The 18089-nt window shown below is 36.1% G+C and overlaps 4 protein-coding genes across 5 annotated transcripts in view; 3 read left to right on the forward strand and 1 right to left on the reverse strand.

Annotated features, from left to right (window-relative positions):
- LOC110833841 (lutropin-choriogonadotropic hormone receptor) overlaps positions 1-18089 on the reverse strand; it is a 137309-nt gene that overhangs the window by 56987 nt on the left and 62233 nt on the right. The gene's annotated exons all lie outside the window — the stretch shown is intronic.
- LOC110833823 (odorant receptor 70a) lies at positions 31-5775 on the forward strand. The gene is made up of 6 exons (XM_087352780.1): positions 31-2737; positions 3017-3282; positions 3375-3474; positions 3717-3821; positions 3916-4071; positions 4650-5775. The coding sequence occupies exons 1-6, from the start codon at positions 2444-2446 to the stop codon at positions 4725-4727; spliced, it is 999 nt and encodes a 332-aa protein (XP_087208906.1). The 5' UTR covers positions 31-2443; the 3' UTR covers positions 4728-5775.
- LOC147873224 (odorant receptor 70a-like) lies at positions 4735-12081 on the forward strand. The gene is made up of 7 exons (XM_087352783.1): positions 4735-4864; positions 8341-8617; positions 10132-10397; positions 10492-10591; positions 11209-11313; positions 11418-11573; positions 11961-12081. The coding sequence occupies exons 2-7, from the start codon at positions 8438-8440 to the stop codon at positions 12039-12041; spliced, it is 888 nt and encodes a 295-aa protein (XP_087208909.1). The 5' UTR covers positions 4735-4864; positions 8341-8437; the 3' UTR covers positions 12042-12081.
- Positions 14083-17832, forward strand: LOC147873225 (odorant receptor 2a-like). Its single transcript, XM_087352499.1, has 6 exons — positions 14083-14356; positions 15841-16106; positions 16203-16302; positions 16967-17071; positions 17176-17331; positions 17716-17832. Exons 1-6 carry the CDS (start codon positions 14177-14179, stop codon positions 17794-17796), a joined length of 888 nt encoding a protein of 295 aa, XP_087208625.1. The 5' UTR covers positions 14083-14176; the 3' UTR covers positions 17797-17832.

Below are 18089 nucleotides of genomic sequence, written 5' to 3' on the forward strand. Positions count from 1 at the left end.
AAAAATATTACAGGAACTGTAGCACGTGGCAGCAACGACGCTCTTAGAGTAACAACAGACTATGTCTACAAACGCTTTTTACACCGAGATCTATTTTATTTTATTTTTTTAAATTTGCGTTTTATGATTCGTAACAGAATTCTGTCTACATTCAAGAAAGCTATTTTGCAAGTTTCCTTTAGTTGGAAGCGAACTCTTTTACACAACAAAGAAAATATTAAACGTGTCTAAGAAAAAATGTGCATTGCAGGGGGGAACTGAAATCGTAGAACAGACGTAAATAAAATAATATGAATTAAATGTTTCCATGAACTTATAGTAACACTGCCGCAAAAAAAGGTCTTCCTCTGTTATATTGACGATATAAAGATCAATAACATAAAAGTCTGTTATAAGAACTTTCCTATCAAAGTCACGCATAAAACGGAGTATGGAAGTTACTACGGCAGTTTGCTGTGATTCAAGATTTAATAGCTCTTTTGTAGAACACAACTTCAAAACTGAATGTGAATCAACATGAAATGCGCAGAAGACCAAGTTGCGGCAGGACACGACAAAACGGAGCGGAGGATTGCGTCAAATCTTGACGTCAACTAAGAAATTTACCACCGGCGCAGTTCGAAAGATGTGATGACGGAGAAAATCATAATTAAATAGATCATGACCGTCGTTATGACAACTTCTTCGTGAACAAGTGAATAACATTGGGTCATTTAAAGATGTGGGAACAATCCCGCATGAAGGACAGTCCCTGTATTCCTTAATCGTCAATAAACCACTTTTTCCCCTTTTTAAAATTATTTTATCGCATACGTCCACGACTTCGTGTAAAAAAAATACAGATTAAGGCACTGATTGGTCATACTAATCGTAGGCGTACTGATACTAATATTATTAGCGTCAAATACTAGGTTATAATTACTGAACTAAACGGTAAGAATCATAATTCGATTAGCCACTAACAAAAGGCAGAATTTAGTGCTACGATGCTTTTAATTCGGTCTGCAAGGTTTTAATGCATCAGAAGAGCCGAACATCATGTAACATAATTACGAATGCGTGTTCAAAAGCACGCATTACTCTCAAATAAAAATACATATCATAGCCTTGCATACAAAAGACAGTGATTAAGAAACGCCATGTCCTAGGGAATTTGTGTTTAATGGCTGAACAGTACCGACCACTATTTAAATAAACCAAATCATTACCTGTTATCTCTGAACAGAAATGCAAATATGTATTTATCAAGTAACAATCTCCCACTTCATTTCTACACCAAAGTTCTTTGTTCTATAAATTAATTATTAGACATTCCGATACGAAAGACAAATTATTTCGTCCGAGCTTCCATGACACATAAAATTTAATCTATAACGAAAGTGACCGCCCGCTTTGATCACGCATGTGCTAATGAAGACACTCGGAAAGTAGGAACTGCGTGTTCAATAAATATTGCACTGCATACACGATTTACCTGCTACATGGCACAGATGTATAAAAGTCACTGCATCTGGTACAGACAGTACCATTCTGAACCATTTGCCACAGCAAATTCTTCCGTGCAAAGGCCTGTGCTTATACAGATTGTAGATAAAGGCCAAACAGAGTTCATACTGTACCAGTTTGCTCTCCTTAACCAGGAAGCGCACAATGGTTAACATCAAAACCGTCGGTATGACTGACAAGCTCTTTGTGGTTCCCGTATTTTTAGTTAGATTGGGCGGAATCCCAGTTAACATGCATAAAGTACCGATACTTAATTGCATATACAACGGAATACTGGCGGTGTGTTATTACGGTACGTACTTGTCCGTTATAATGGACTTCGTAAATAAAAGAGAAGACATTCAGGAGACCATGAAGAACGTCCGGATGATTTTTGGAATGGCTGTAATTGCATGGATGCATCTGTACCTAAGGTATCCAAATTACAAATACTGTACTGAACTTCTAGCATGCTTAGTCGCCAATAATTTAAAAATTAGAATCAATTCACTTTGCTGCTTCAAAAATGTATTTACTTTATTATAAACAGTAAAATAAGATAAATTAATCAATAAAATCTTCTCGGGCAACTAGCCGCGTTAGCTGGTTACGGTAGTAAACCGACGTTTCGGGAACAAACTCTGTCCCCATCTTCAGGGTTCTGATGTGACTGGATCCCCGGAAGTCGCCGAGAATCCAGTCACATCAGAACCCTGACGGCTGGTTGCCAGAGAAGATTTTATTGAAAGTCTCAAATCCTATAGAATAAATTAATGTTCGTGTTTTACAACTCAATAAAAAAGTGAAGTAATTCCTTTGACATGAATTAATTAACACGTCACAATTTTTCGTCATAACAGATAAAAATGTATTTTAATGTGTCAAAATATTTTCTTCACTTGAACGACTTAAGAGTAATGCATGATGCCTAAACATTTACAGAACCTCAAGGAAATTCATGATTGTTTGTTTCAGATACATTCGACGTGATATCGACTACTTGATTCACCTTGCAGAATCCTTCAATTGGGAAGTACTGCCTACCAGAGATCCTGATTCCGAAAATGTAACAATGAACGAATTTATGTTTCGGGTTGGCCGTTTAACGAAATTCGCATGGGCATTAACGATTGTATTTCATGGGACCCAGTCAGCCCTACGAATGCTAACCAGTCACTCAATGGTCTTCACAACGTGGTATCCTTTCGATGCTTCGATCAGCCCAATCTATGAGATAGCCAATTTAAAGCAGGTACTGTAGTGCAGTGTATTTATATTCGATGAGAAATTAACCCTTATATACCGACTGACAACTAAATATACCACCCTGATTCAACAGCCACAAACTATTAATTTGTATTTATGTGTTTTCGTATGATTCTCACTGTAAACAGCGATTATTTCCTTGAACAGCGTTAACCAGTTGATCTTCGTAATGGTGAAGAGTGGTGTTTTCTTCGCGGTACGGACTGAATTCTTAAATATTATTTAGATGAGGTTTGGTTTCAAAGGGTTAATGTTGTGTTTATAGGGTCTCGCATCTCTTCTCATCATAAGTTTAAGTACGGGCTTCCCAGGACTGTACGCTACGTTCATATGTGTGGCCTGCAGTCAGCTGGAGAAACTCAGGGCGGCCATACTGGACATCAGACAGACACGTGTCACATTACAACAGGAATATGGGGCTGAGATCGACCAAGAGGAGACGCAGGGACAGGTTCGAACCTCTGAGGAAGTGTCCGGTCACATGCTGAAACAACTGAACGACTGCATTCGGCACCACCAACAGATAAAACGGTGCGATTACACAAAAGAAAATCAGATGGACGTTAATGTGTGTCAGAAAATTATTATGAAATTAAGTGTATATTGTGTATTCGGATGTGCAGGTACATGACAGCACTAGAAGACACGATGAACTTCATGTTCTGCGGTCTTTTCCTGATTTTGTTAGCTGCACTGTGTATCATCGCCTTCTCAGCCGTCACGGTGAAGTATCTATCCCCTTACTTTATGTAATGCAGCTATTAACGTTAATGTCCCAGCTTCTTAAGTTCGATTTAAATATTTCGTTGCCAACGCTACAGAATATACAGAACCATTTTACAATAACAAACTATGTGCCTATGTTCAAACTGGTTACTTTAATTTATCAACGAAATACGACACAGCTCGTCCTTGGCGTCACGACTGCACACGCAATGAGTTAATGCGTTACTTATTCTGTGCAGAGCTGGGGAGACTTCACGGACGTCTCACAGGCCTTGGTCATGTACGTCATTCTTCTTTGCAATGTATTCGTGTTTTGCTGGCTTGGAAGTCAACTGTCGGAACAGGTGAACGACACACGTTTTCATTCAGTGTTGTAACATACGAAGTGTTATCACATATTCACATACATGTGTATGAAACAGCTAGTGTTTATTCCAGGCTGAAAGTGTTAGAGACGCGGCCTGGGGGTGCGACTGGGTGGGGACTCCTGTCCCGTTCCAACGCTGTCTGATCTTCATCATCGCCGCGGCCAACAAGGAGTTTACACTCACAGCTGGCAAGTTTGTTCCAGTCTCCAACAAGACCATGATGAATGTAAGAAGATTCTCCCTAAACTGAATACTTTGGTACAGACAGGGATTACTTCACAGTGCCAGATTAATGTATCATAGTTTTAATTATTTGGAAGTACTTACAAATTGTTGAAAAGAAAACTATATAAGTGTTTAACAACACTATTTATTACGATGTTACCTAAAACTTATGATAATTAGTTATTTAATTTTAATTCAAATGAGGAGTTATTAAAACTGAATGCCTGAAATACTCTTGCTAATCATCCATTTCTTCTTACTGGCTGTTAATAATAATCAATATGTGAACGTTATTTCAAGTTTAAAGAAGAACGTATCAAATACAAGTAAGAACAATGGCCTATATCAACAAATCAATACTTTTTTAATGTTCAAGCAAAAGTATATTTCAAAGTACGATTCAATGTCAATGTAACGACCATTAACAATACAGTTTCATCACTGGTTTAGAGGTGGGCAACAAGACATTTTAATCCGACTTTAGACAATGGATATTCCTTTGTCTTTGCTATGTGAGGGAAATCAACGACGTTCATTTACCTATATTTTGGTTATGTGCTGTATTGTGTGTGTTCACAGATGATTAATCAGACAATGTCTTTCTTCATGTTTCTTCTGCATATGAAAAGCAAGCACGAAGGAAAGGAGGAAAACTAGCAGCAGAGGATTACAGCTAAATTTTATAAAGAAGATGTCCGATATTTTGATGCTTTTAAATTCATCAACTACGATGAATAATAACGAGCAATATCTCAATTCTTATAATTTAAAATACAACGTGTCCAAAAGTACATGTGAGTAATGACATATTTTCATAAATAACCATTCTCTGACATTTTTTTAAGTTCTGTATAACACATCCACGCACTAAAGTGTAGTATGAATACTCATATTAGTTTATCAACACGCTAATTACAAAAAAAATAACACATCAATTATGCTCATAAGTTTGTTTGCATTATGTTAAATGCACGTGGATGTAGTCAAAGTTAAACATTAAAAAAACTTTTGTAACCACTTATTCAGGTCTCCGACATGCACAATCAAGACGCTATTTTAAATGCAGAACCTGTTAAGTATAAACATTGCGAATAGCCCACTTATAAATTAAAATACTTTAAATAATGTTCGCTGTAAAGGCAATATGCATATACATTTTGCTTTAGACTACGTATTACTCTGTATAACTACACGACTTTAACAGATCAAGTACCTATGATGAAATAATAAATCTACACAATAAAGTCTTTGCTTCGTATGCTCCCGTACGGAATTTCAAGCGCCGATTATATTAATTTAATTTTTTTAATATTATCTTAACTCAAAAGAAAAAGAAAACAACAGAAAAACACACTCGTAATAAAGTAGCGAGAAAGAAAGTAAGAAAAACGGAACATCTTTCACTTGTGAATTATACTGACCTACTCATGTGTATCTGGGACAAAAGGCAGGAACATAAGTGAAATAAGTCAATAAATGTGTCTAATTGTCCACGATTCAAATACATTTAACACTGGAGATGAAAACAGTATGTTCCTCCGAAACGTCTGTACCTACAAGTCAACAAGGCGTCACTACGCAGAACAACGTCGACCATTCTAATGTTAAATAAACTTCATAGACATCCAGTAACAAAAATTTTCAAATCTGAATATGCGTCTAAACTGAGTTTCAATGTATCTTAATAAAAGTGAACTCACATCGACTTAAACACATTTTTGCTTCAAAATTGTACCATAAACTCCTTCCCCACACTCCAGTGCTAGTATATGACTTGACTCATATTGTAGGCTAATCTGAAATTCCATAATCTCAATCAATACATACGAAATGTAAACTTTTATTCGTAAGATCACGAATGACTGAAGTGTTCAATGTTTTACGTAATATGAAGAAACATTTCTGATACCTTTTCTGTCTCATAGTCGCTAGTACTTTGTCGTCATGTTCCTTTTGTGTACAGAGTTGGGACGATCACGCACATTCATCCCATGCTCTGTCTACGATCTGTTTGTGTGTTTACAATAATATTAGTTTACACGACTTCATGAAATATTCCAGGCTGAAAGTGTGAGAGACTCGGCCTGGGGGTGCGACTGGGTAGGAACTCCCGTCCCGATCCAGCGCTGTCTGGTCTTTATCATCGCCACAGTCAACAAACAGTTTACACTCACAGCTGGCAAATTTCCAAAATAGGAGTTTACACTCACATCTGGCAAATTTCCAAAATAGGAGTTTACACTCACATCTGGCAAATTTCCAAAATAGGAGTTTACACTCACGGCTGGCAAATTTCCAAAATAGGAGTTTACACTCACGGCTGGCAAATTTCCATAATAGGAGTTTACACTCACATCTGGCAAATTTCCAAAATAGGAGTTTACACTCACGGCTGGCAAGTTTATTCCAGTGTGCAACTCAACAACGATGAATGCACTTCTGATATTTTACCTTGCTCCATAATTTACATATCGATTAATGAAATTATGTAACCACTGGATTTTCCATCTTGCATATTAATACATTTTTACAATAGGTAATTATATTCTATTTACTTCGGAATAGAAACCATTTTGTGTTATAAATTAATCAAGAATTTCAAAAGGCTACCAAGCTCAGAGAAATAAATTTCTCATACGTTAAATTTAATCTATTCAGTCACTAACCGCTCTTATCACGCATATACTGACGAATAATGTCGAAAGTAAAAGGCTTCGTGCATAGTCAAATAATTCCACGCAATTAGTATAGTTCACGAATATCAATATGCCAATCTTCAAAGAACTTCAGCTCGAAAATAATAATCTGCAAGAACAACAAGACATTACATAACGCGCGTCTCAGTTGTAGAGTAAGGCACCTAAAGTTAAAGACATGTCAATTCATGCGGTTTGAAAACAACTTGGATCTTGATAAAATAACTCATATTCGCCAAGCAAAGGAACGTCTTAACATTTGCAATTTTTATTTTACAGATCGGTAGAAATCCAAGGGCATACTAACTTAACTTCAGGAACCGATGTACAGGATATATGAACACATATGTACATGCGTCTGACTATCTGCCCCATTAGAAAAATGTGATAGCCAGAAATAGTGAAAGATTTTCATTATGTAATCTTCACTGCCATCATTTTAATTTCTCCCTCTTGCGACCAAATACCATCCTACGCGTTTCCTCGTCCCAAAAAACAAATTCGATATTACTTTCTTTAATCGAAATGCGAGACGACGTTCCGTACAAAGTTGTTTCTCTTACAATTTAACTTACATCATCAATAAATGAGCATAATTAAATACCTCACTCCTTCAGAAAAGGCCAGCTCATACGATGACATCGATCTTCAGCCAGGAACGACAGCCCTAATTTAACACGCATATTCCAAACAGACCAACCGGCTTTCAGCTATTAATATTTTAAAGCTTTCTGGTAAACACAAAAAATATCTCAGGACACAAAAAACTGAGACACAGTCTGCAGCGTCTCTCCGAAGGGTACAGACTCGAAGGTACAAAAGGATAGTTTTCAGACGCAGGAAATCCGAGTGACAAGTAACAGCTTTGTACATGGAGCACACGAACAAGGACACTCACGCCTCACACAACAGCCTCAGTGAGAGTCGCTTCAAAATTCTTCTGCTGTTGTTCAGAACGGCAGGATTACAACTTAACGTGAAGTCAATGTCAAGGGTTCACATCATATATAACGGGATACTTGTCTTATGTTTTCACACGAGCATGTTATCCCTTTGGATGGACACGTTTGTTCACAGACATCAGTTGGTAGAATTAATGAAGAAAATACGCATATTAATTGGAACACAAATCGCCACATGGGTACATTTCAGCCTAAGGTAAGAAAAAGTCACATGAAAATAACCACATCTTAAAATAATGTGTTATTAGCCCGAACAAAAATTTACTGCACAATCGTCAATACCGAAGATAATTCAGCCCACCATAGCTTTTACAGCAATTACTTTGTACGGAAAATAATTCACATAAAACAGTAACTAACAGTCTAAGAGGATGAGGATGGGAAGAACGTAATTTCATTACTTAATTCAGGATACAAACGGAATCGCTGCAAGTGAAATGATTTAAATTAGGATCTTTTAACTTCATGTTGACAAGAAATAAGTCGACGCATTCTTTATGTAAGAAACGGTCCGTAATTTATACTGCAGACAAAGATGATACTACAACATGTAATTTACGTGTGCCCACATAAAACTGATATTGTATCAATTAACTTTTGTTCATCTTACAGTTATCGTAAGCGTGAAGTTGAACATCTGATTCGTCTGACGGATTCTTTCACCTGGGAAGAACTACCGACTAGAGATCCAGACACCGGATATTTGACAATGGCCGGATACATCCCGTTCATTCAGAAAGTTACTAAATACACCACTCTTTTCGCAATTATATTCCACTGTATCCAGACCACAGTACGCATAATACTCAACCATGACATGATCTTCACTACCTGGTATCCCTTCGACGTCTCATCGAGCCCGGCGTATGAAATTGCAAACTTCACACAGGTAATGCAAAAATTCTCATATTACAAAACTTCATGAAAGTCGATGTTGGTAGCGAGGAGGTTGTTCTAAAGTAGTCTACAAAAAGTGTGCATCTGTAAAAGTAAATCAGTTTTTTCATTCTTAAAATTTTCGTTACCTATGAACATTACTTACTTTCCAAATTTAAAAAAAGAAGATAACCAAAGTTATTTTCATACTTGGTTTTTCAAAAGTCGGAAATTCTCTTCTTCACATTACAACAAATATCCAACAGCAAATGAAATTAATATTTTTAAAGTAAAGGAATCTTCTCATCTACTGCCATCCCCTCATTTAATCAAATACTTCTCTTACTTATCCGCAATATGACGAGAAAATGTGTGAATAGCATAACTAATTTATTAATGTCATTCTAATTTTTGTTTGCAAAATCAATATAGGTCGAATATTGAGAGGTGTATGTACTTGAACTATTTTGGAGATGGTAAAAATCTTAAACATCAAGATTCCTACGCGGTTCTCTGCAGTTAATCAAACCAAAGTTTCTTTTCAAGTGTTTTGAAGACTCTGTGAACGACGTACAAAACTTAGTAAACAAAGTTAAATTTTCAACTACTATTAGGACGTTTCGAGATAAATTAAGAATTTGTGACTCAGAATCAAGAGTAGGACATTGTAATCCTTGAAATGTCTACGTAGTCTATTTACAAGGATACCCGTTAACTGTAGTTTACATACTTCACATATTCATTTAACAATATCTTATACTGATAAACAATGACAATTTACAATCTTCAGAGTTGAAATAAGGACTTCAAACTCAAAATGTGGAACAGATCAAATTTTTAGGTTTATATTTTGACCGTATGTTACCAGATGATGGTCAGACGTTATACTAAAATATGTTTTGGCTACAATGTAGCTACCATTAATACCAAATTTATGTATTATAAATGTGTTACGCACACGAAAAACAATACTTATCACATCTATCAGAGCATAGCTAACCATCACAACGTTAACGACATTTTCAGCAAAATCAATACAAACTTCTATGAAGGTAGAGGGAAAGAAATAACCCGATGTTCTAAACTGTATTCAATTCAGAAACTACACCCAAACTTTATGCACGTGAAATATATTACTTAGGCACTGGACCTTCAAAATTAAACTGCAGCAATTTCGTTAAATAAAGGAAAATCTTTGATTGGGATTTGTATTTTTAAGAGCATTATTACAATATCATTAAATAAAACAAATATTCACATTTTTCTTCGATTATTATTCTAGACGAGATAAAGCTTTACTTCTTAAATCTGAGCAATATTCACAAAACTGTACGTTGAAAAAAGAAATTAAATAGAGATTAGTATCTCAAGATAGGGGCCGATGACAGGTTATTCCAAACACGGTAATTAAAAAAAAGGTTTCATAAAATGTGGGAAATTTATTGACTAACTGAATATACTACTCGCATCTCAAGAAGCAATCTGTTTCATGGAGTTAGCTATAATAACCAAAATCTTTGTCCACAGGGCATTGCATCAATCTTCATAATATGCATATTCTTTGGATTCGCTTGCCTGAACGCAACGTTGATATGTGTGGCCTGCAGTCAGCTGGAGAAACTCAGAGCGGCCTTACTGGACATCAGACAGACACATCTCACATCACAACAGGAATGTGGGGCAGAGACCAACAAAAAGGATGGAGAGGGACATCCACACACCACTGAGGAAGTGTTCGATCACATGCAAAAACAACTCAACGACTGCATAAGGCAGCACCAACAGATAAAACGGTGCAGTTGTAATTAACCAAAGAAGAACCAATTTGACATTACAAACTCGAATGAGGGCAACAAGAATGTTCATAAATGATCTTTACATTTTCAGATACTTGGAAGCACTGGAAAATACACTGAACCTTCCGCTGTGGGGCGTATTTCTGATTTCCTTATCAACTATGTGCACTGTCGCCTTCTCCGTCGTCACGGTAAGTACTCAAGTAAACCCTGACAGTGTAGAAGTAGGCCTAACTATGTGATGTGTCCGTGCAGTCAGATTATTCTAAAATCTGACAGTAAGTTTCAAAAATCGTTAAACGATGTTTCTTTAAGAACGTGAAATAAGTATATTTTCTCAGAAAGAAAAGAACATGCAATATCATATTATTTTGCGACATTTGCATACAAATGTACAACTGTTTTCCTCGTCTACATTTTACTAGGTTTGTTACATTTACGATATAATTCGCAATAATTTTCCAGATCATATAACAAGTGATAATATAAGAGAATTATTTCAGTTTTGTAGTATCATATAATTAAGTTCATTATTAAAAATATTCCAGATAATTTTACGTGATTTATTACTTTCATATGTTTCTCACACAATCAAATCCACGATGTAAAAACTAAATCTACTTCTTTCTTCCTTAATTTCGAGGTTACGCTTGTCACTGATATTAATTCGTTCACGCAACTTAAGTTTGAATCATTTTGAACGTATGTGCCTCAGCAGGATAACAGATTACTGAGTCCAATATCTAGACGTATATTATCATAATCCGTCGCACTGTAACATGAAATATACGAAAGCTTTATTTCACAGAGCTGGGGAGACCATACAGATGTATCACAGTCTATGTTAATATACACAATGGTGGCAGGTACCGTGTATGAAATTTGCTGGTTTGGAAGCGAACTGTCAGAACAGGTAGGAGCGAGTCGACCTTCTAATGAACACTTAAAATATATTGTGCAGCGCCTCAGTACAGTTAAACTCATGGTTATTCATTACAATATGATTCCTTCTACCAGGCTGAAAGTGTTAGAGACGCGGCCTGTGGGTGCGACTGGGTGGGAACTCCCGTCTCCTTCCAACGCTGTCTGATCTTCATCATCGCCGCGGCCAACAAGGAGTTTACACTCACAGCTGGCAAGTTTGTTCCAGTCTCCAACAAGACCATGATGAATGTGAGGATACACTTCTGTGACATGTGACAGGGCACACATTTTGAAAGATATCAAAGATTCCATATTACATGCTGATAACATTACTAGTTACACGACAGATAAGGCGTGAACCAACTTAGGAATTAACTTAGAATTGCGTCATACTAAACCACCAAAATAGATCACAGTTTGCTGCACTTGGATGCGTTTGAAATCCACTGTTCAAGCTTCGAAATAGTAACAAATATGCAGCATATAATTAAGATCAGCTTATTTTTTCAATTTCTTTAACAAAATAATGCAGACGTAAAAATGTATTTCATTGAAATATTACGAAATTATAACGTAAAATAAATTTTATTCGATTACAGTTTCGGTTATAATATCATGCATTTAATTTTTTCACAGATGATGAATCAGTCGCTGTCCTTCTTCATGTTTCTTCTGCAGATGAAGGACAAAAGTACAGACACCAGTCAGAGAGCATGACATTAGAGATCCTTAATGTAAAGTAGAGCAGTAGTAATTGTAGTTCTGATAACCAATTCAATAAAACTCATGCGATATAAATGAACGATTATATTACGTTGTTGTATAAGCCGATGCTGCTGAAATTATAAATTACCTTGTCTAGTGCAAAAATCGATGCCTCTATAGATCAAAGAACTCAATACATTTTCATTTCCGAACAAGCCCACAACTGGTCGATGTCATAACCCAGAATAAATAAGAACTCAGACAATTAAACAAACTTAGAAACTGCAATAAGGTGCACATTACATAACAACGTCACGTTTTCACTGGCTGTATTGAGTTTTGGACGATGGAAAACGTCCAGCAAACAGTTTGCTTCAACTACAGTGTTGATATTTTACAGTACTGAAAAGCAAAATCTATGAAGTAAAAAAGTCTGACATGTGCAAATAACAGAACGATAAGTGCAGTTGCAAATAGCGAGATGGTAACATACAGCGGCTGGCAATAACACAGCATCTGTTGGTACCCCGTCCACTAATTCACGCTTCACACATTTCCTTGGAAAGCAAACGTGTCTGGGACGCACGTCTCAGCCAAAATTCTGCAAGCCACAAAAGAATAAGTGCTGCCTCTTTGCGAAAACTTCAGAAGTGCTAAAATAAGTGACACTGGCCAGAAACTGGCGTGTCCCATATAACTCCGCTCCTTACTGAGATTCTTAACCCGAAGTACCTGCTTACCTTACACCTACCACCAAGTTTCTAAAGTGGCCTCATTCCACAAAAAATGCGAACAGTAGCTTGCTTAAAATTCTATCGCCCAATACACACGATTAGTTAATTAAGGTTGAATGAATCACTCAATAAATATTTTCTAAATTGAACCATGAAATCAGGTGTTAAGTAATTCAACCTTTGCCTTTCAGAATACTCTTACATGAACTCATGTGAACCTACGACTTACCTAGTCCCTCAGACACACTAGAAATTACTTACTTTTTGGGATGCAAGAAAAAGTTAAAAACAAACTTCTTTGCCTTACAAATTAACTTGCATCATCAATAAATGAGCTACGTTAAATTCATTAAGTTTTACAGAAAAGGCCAGCTCATACGATGACATCGATCTTCAGCCAGGAACGACAGCCCTAATTTAACACGCATATTCCAAAGAGACCAACCGGCTTTCAGCTATTAATATTTTAAAGCTTTCTGGTAAACACAAAAAATACCTCAGGACACAAAGAACTGAGACACAGTCTGCAGCGTCTCTCCGAAGGGTACAGACTCGAAGGTAGAAAAGGAGAGCTTTCAGACGCAGGAAATCCGAGTGACAAGTAACACCTTTGTACATGGAGCACACGAAAAAGGACACTCACGCCTCACACAACAGCCTCAGTGAGAGTCGCTTCAAAATTCTTCTGCTGTTAATCAGAATGGCAGGATTACAACTTAACGTGAAGTCAAAGTCAAGGATTCATACCATATATAACGGGATACTTGTCTTATGTTTTTACACTAATATTTTGTCCCTTTGTATGGACACTTTTGTTCACAGACATCAGTTGGTGGAATTAATGAAGAAAACTCGCATATTAATTGGAACACAAATCATCTCGTGGGTACATTTCAGCCTCAGGTAAGAAAAAGTCACATGAAAATAACCACATCTTAAAATAATGTGTTATTAGGCCGACCAACAGTTTATTGCACAATCGTCAAACACTAAAGATAATTCAGCCCACCATAGCTTTTACAGCAATTACTTTGTACGGAAAATAATTCACATAAGACTGTAACTAACAGTCTAAGAGGATGAGGATGGGAAGAACGTAATTTAATTAGCTAATTCAGGATACAAACGGAATCGCTGCAAGTGAAATGATTTAAATTAGGATCTTTTAACTTCTTGTTGACAAGAAATAAGTCGACGCATTCTTTATGTAAGAAACGGTCCGTAATTTATACTGCAAAGATGATAATACAACACGTAATTTACGTATGCACACATAAAACTGATATTGTATCAATTAACATTTGTTCATCTTACAGTTATCGTAAACGTGAAGTTGAACATCTGATTCGTCTGACGGATTCTTTCACCTGGGAAGAACTACCGACTAGAGATCCAGACACCGGATATTTGACAATGGCCGGATACATCCCGTTAATTCAGAAAGTTACTAAATACATCACTGTCTTCACAATTATATTCCACTGTATCCAGACCACAGTACGCATAATACTCAACCATGACATGGTCTTCACTACTTGGTATCCATTCGACGTCTCAGCTAGCCCAGCGTATGAAATTGCAAACTTCACTCAGGTAATGTTAAAATTCTGATATTACAAAACTTCATGAAAGTCGATGTTGGTAGCGAGTAGCTTGTTCTAAAGTAGTCCACAGAAAAGTGTGCATCTGTAAAAGTAAATCAGTTTTTCATCCTTAAAATTTTCGTTATCTATGACCATTACTTACTTTCGAAAGTTATTTTCATACTTGGTTTTTCAAAAGTCGGAAATTCTCTTCTTCACATTACACCAAACATCCAACAATAAATTAAATTAATATTTTTAAAGTAAAGGAATCTTCCCATTTACTGCCATCCCCTCATTTAATCAAATACTTCTCTTACTTATCCGCATTATGACGAGAAAATGTGTGAATAGCATAAATAATTTATTAATTTCCACGTAATGTCATTCTAATTTTTGTTTGCAAAATCAATATAGGTCGAATATTGAGAGGTGTATGTACTTGAACTACTTTGGAGATGGTAAAAATCTTAAACATCAAGATTCCTACGCGGTGCCCTGCAGTTAATCGGGCCAAAGTTTCTTTTCAAGTGTTTTGAAGACTCTGTGAACGACGTACAAAACTTAGTAAACAAAGTTAAATTTTAAACTACTATTAGGACGTTTCGAGATAAATTAAGAATTTGTTACTCAGAATGAAGAGTAGGATATTGTAATCCTTGAAATGTCTACGTACTCTATTTACAAGGATACCTGTTTACTGTAGTTTACATACTTCACATATTTATTTAACAATATCTTATACTGATAAACAATGACAATTTACAATCTTCAGAGTTGAAATAAGGACTTCAAACTCAAAATGTGGAACAGTTCAAATTTTTAAGATTATATTTTGACCGTATGTTACCAGATGATGGCCAGACGTTAAACGAAAACAGGTTTTGGCTACAATTTAGCTACCATTAACACCTATGTATATGTGTTCAGTACACTTATTACATCAATCAGCCCATAGCTAACCATACACAACGTTAACGACATTTTCAGCAAAATCAATACAAACTTCTATGAAGGTAGAGGGAAAGAAATAACCCGATGTTCTAAACTGTATTCAATTCAGAAACTACACCCAAACTTTATGCACGTGAAATATATTACTTAGGCACTGGACCTTCAAAATTAAACTGCAGCAATTTCGTTAAATAAAGGAAAATCTTTGATTGGGATTTGTATTTTTAAGAGCATTATTACAATATCATTAAATAAAACAAATAATCACATTTTTCTTCGATTATTATTCTAGACGAGATAACGATTTACTTCTTAAATCTGAGCAATATTAAAAAAACTGTACGTTGAAAAAAATAATTTAAATAGAGAATAGTATCTCAAGATAGGGACCGATGACAGGTTATTCCATACCCGGTAATTAAAAAAACAAGGTTTCATAAAACGTGCGAAATTTATTGACTAGCTGAATATACTACTCGCTTCTCAAGAAGCAATCTGTTTCATGGAGTTAGTTACAATATATAAATTCATTGTCCACAGGGCATTGCATCACTCTTCATAATGTGCATATTCTTTGGATTCGCTTGCCTGAACGCAACGTTGATATGTGTGGCCTGCAGTCAGCTGGAGAAACTCAGAGCGGCCTTACTGGACATCAGACAGACACATCTCACATCACAACAGGAATGTGGGGCAGAGACCAACAAAAAGGATGGAGAGGGACATCCCCTCACCCCTGAGGAACTGTTCGGTCACATGCAAAAACAACTCAACGACTGCATTCGGCACCACCAACAGATAAAACGGTGCAGTTGTAATTAACCAAAGAAGAACCAATTTGACATTACAAAGTCGAATGAGGGCAACAAGAATGTTCATAAATGATCTTTACATGTTTTCAGATACTTGGAAGCACTGGAAAATACACTGAACCTTCCGCTGTGGGGAGTATTTCTGATTTCCTTATCAACTATGTGCACTGTCGCCTTCTCCGTCGTCACGGTAAGTACTCAAGTAAACCCCGACAGGGTAGAAGTAGGCCTAACTATGTATATCGTCCGTTCTCGCGATCAGTACTGCGGCAGCCACAAGAAATGACTCCGTGTAGTCAAGATTATTCTAAGATCTGACAGTAAGTTTCAAAAATCGTTAAACGATGTTTCTTTAAGAACGTGAAATAAGTATATTTTCTCAGAAAGAAAAGAACATGCAATATCATATTATTATGCGACATTTGCTTACAAATGTACAACTGTTTTCCTCGTCTACATTTTACTAGGTTTGTTACATTTACGATATAATTCGCAATAATTTCCAGATCATATAACAAGTGATAATATAAGAGAATTATTTAAGTTTCTTAGTATGATACAATTAAGTTCATTATTAAAGATATTCCAGACAATTTTACGTGATTTATTACTTTCATATGTTTCTCACACAATCAAATCGACGATGTAAAAGCTAAATCTACTTCTTTTTCCCTTAATTTCGAGCAGTTTACGCTTGTCGCTGATATTAATTCGTTCATGCACATAAGTGTCAATCATAATTGATTGTATGTACCTCAACACGATAACAGATTGCAGAGGACAATATCTAAACACCTAAATTATCATAAACCATCGCATTGTAAAATGAAATACATGAAAGCTTTATTTCACAGAGCTGGGGAGACCATACAGATGTATCACAGTCTATGATAATATACGTAATGGTGACAGGTACCGTGTATGAAATTTGCTGGTTTGGAAGCGAACTGTCAGAACAGGTAGGAGCGAGTCGACCTTCTAATGAACACTTAAAATATATTGTGCAGCGCCTCAGTACAGTTAAACTCATGGTTATTCATTACAATATGATTCCTTCTACCAGGCTGAAAGTGTTAGAGACGCGGCTTGGGGGTGCGACTGGGTGGGAACTCCCGTCTCCTTCCAACGCTGTCTGATCTTCATAATCGCCGCAGCGAACAAGGAGTTTACACTCACAGCTGGCAAGTTTGTTCCAGTCTCAAACAAGACCATGATGAATGTAAGGATACACTTCTGTGACATGTGACAGGACACAAATTTGGAAAGACGGCAAAGATTCCATATTACATGCTGATAACATTACTAGTTACACGACAGATAAGGCGTGAACCAACTTAGGAATTAACTTAGAATTGCGTCATACTAAACCACCAAAACAGATCACAGTTTGCTGCACTTGGATGCGTTTGAAATCCACTGTTCAAGCTTCGAAATAATAACAAATATGAAGCATATAATTAAGATCAGCTTATTTTTTCAATTTCTTTAACAAAATAATACACACTTAAAAATGTATTTCATTGAAATATTACGAAATTATAACGTAAAATAAATTTTATACGATTACAGTTTCGGTTATATCATGTATTTCATTTTTTCACAGATGATGAATCAGACACTGTCCTTCTTCATGTTTCTTCTGCAGATGAAGGACAAAAGTACAGACACCAGTCAGGGAGCATGACATTAGAGATTCTTAACGTAAAGTAGAGCAGTAGTTATTGTTGTAGTTCTGATAACAAATTCAATAAAACTCATGTGATATAAATGAACGATTATATTTCGTTGTTAAATAAGCCGATGGTCCTTGAAATTATAAATTAACTTGCTATATTATCCATTTATGCCAAACGATCCAAAAAAATAAATCAAAATATATATGTCGTCGTGTAAAATCCAAAATTAAGCCATAATTCCCACATCTACGTCCATTCAGCACGCTCATAAGCCGCTGGAAAATTCGTATTCAATCAGTGC

Source organism: Zootermopsis nevadensis, unplaced genomic scaffold (assembly GCF_977971745.1).
Source record: "Zootermopsis nevadensis isolate Lab colony 2312 unplaced genomic scaffold, Znev_1.0 Znev_ptg000021l, whole genome shotgun sequence".
NCBI classification, from domain to species: domain Eukaryota; kingdom Metazoa; phylum Arthropoda; class Insecta; order Blattodea; family Termopsidae; genus Zootermopsis; species Zootermopsis nevadensis.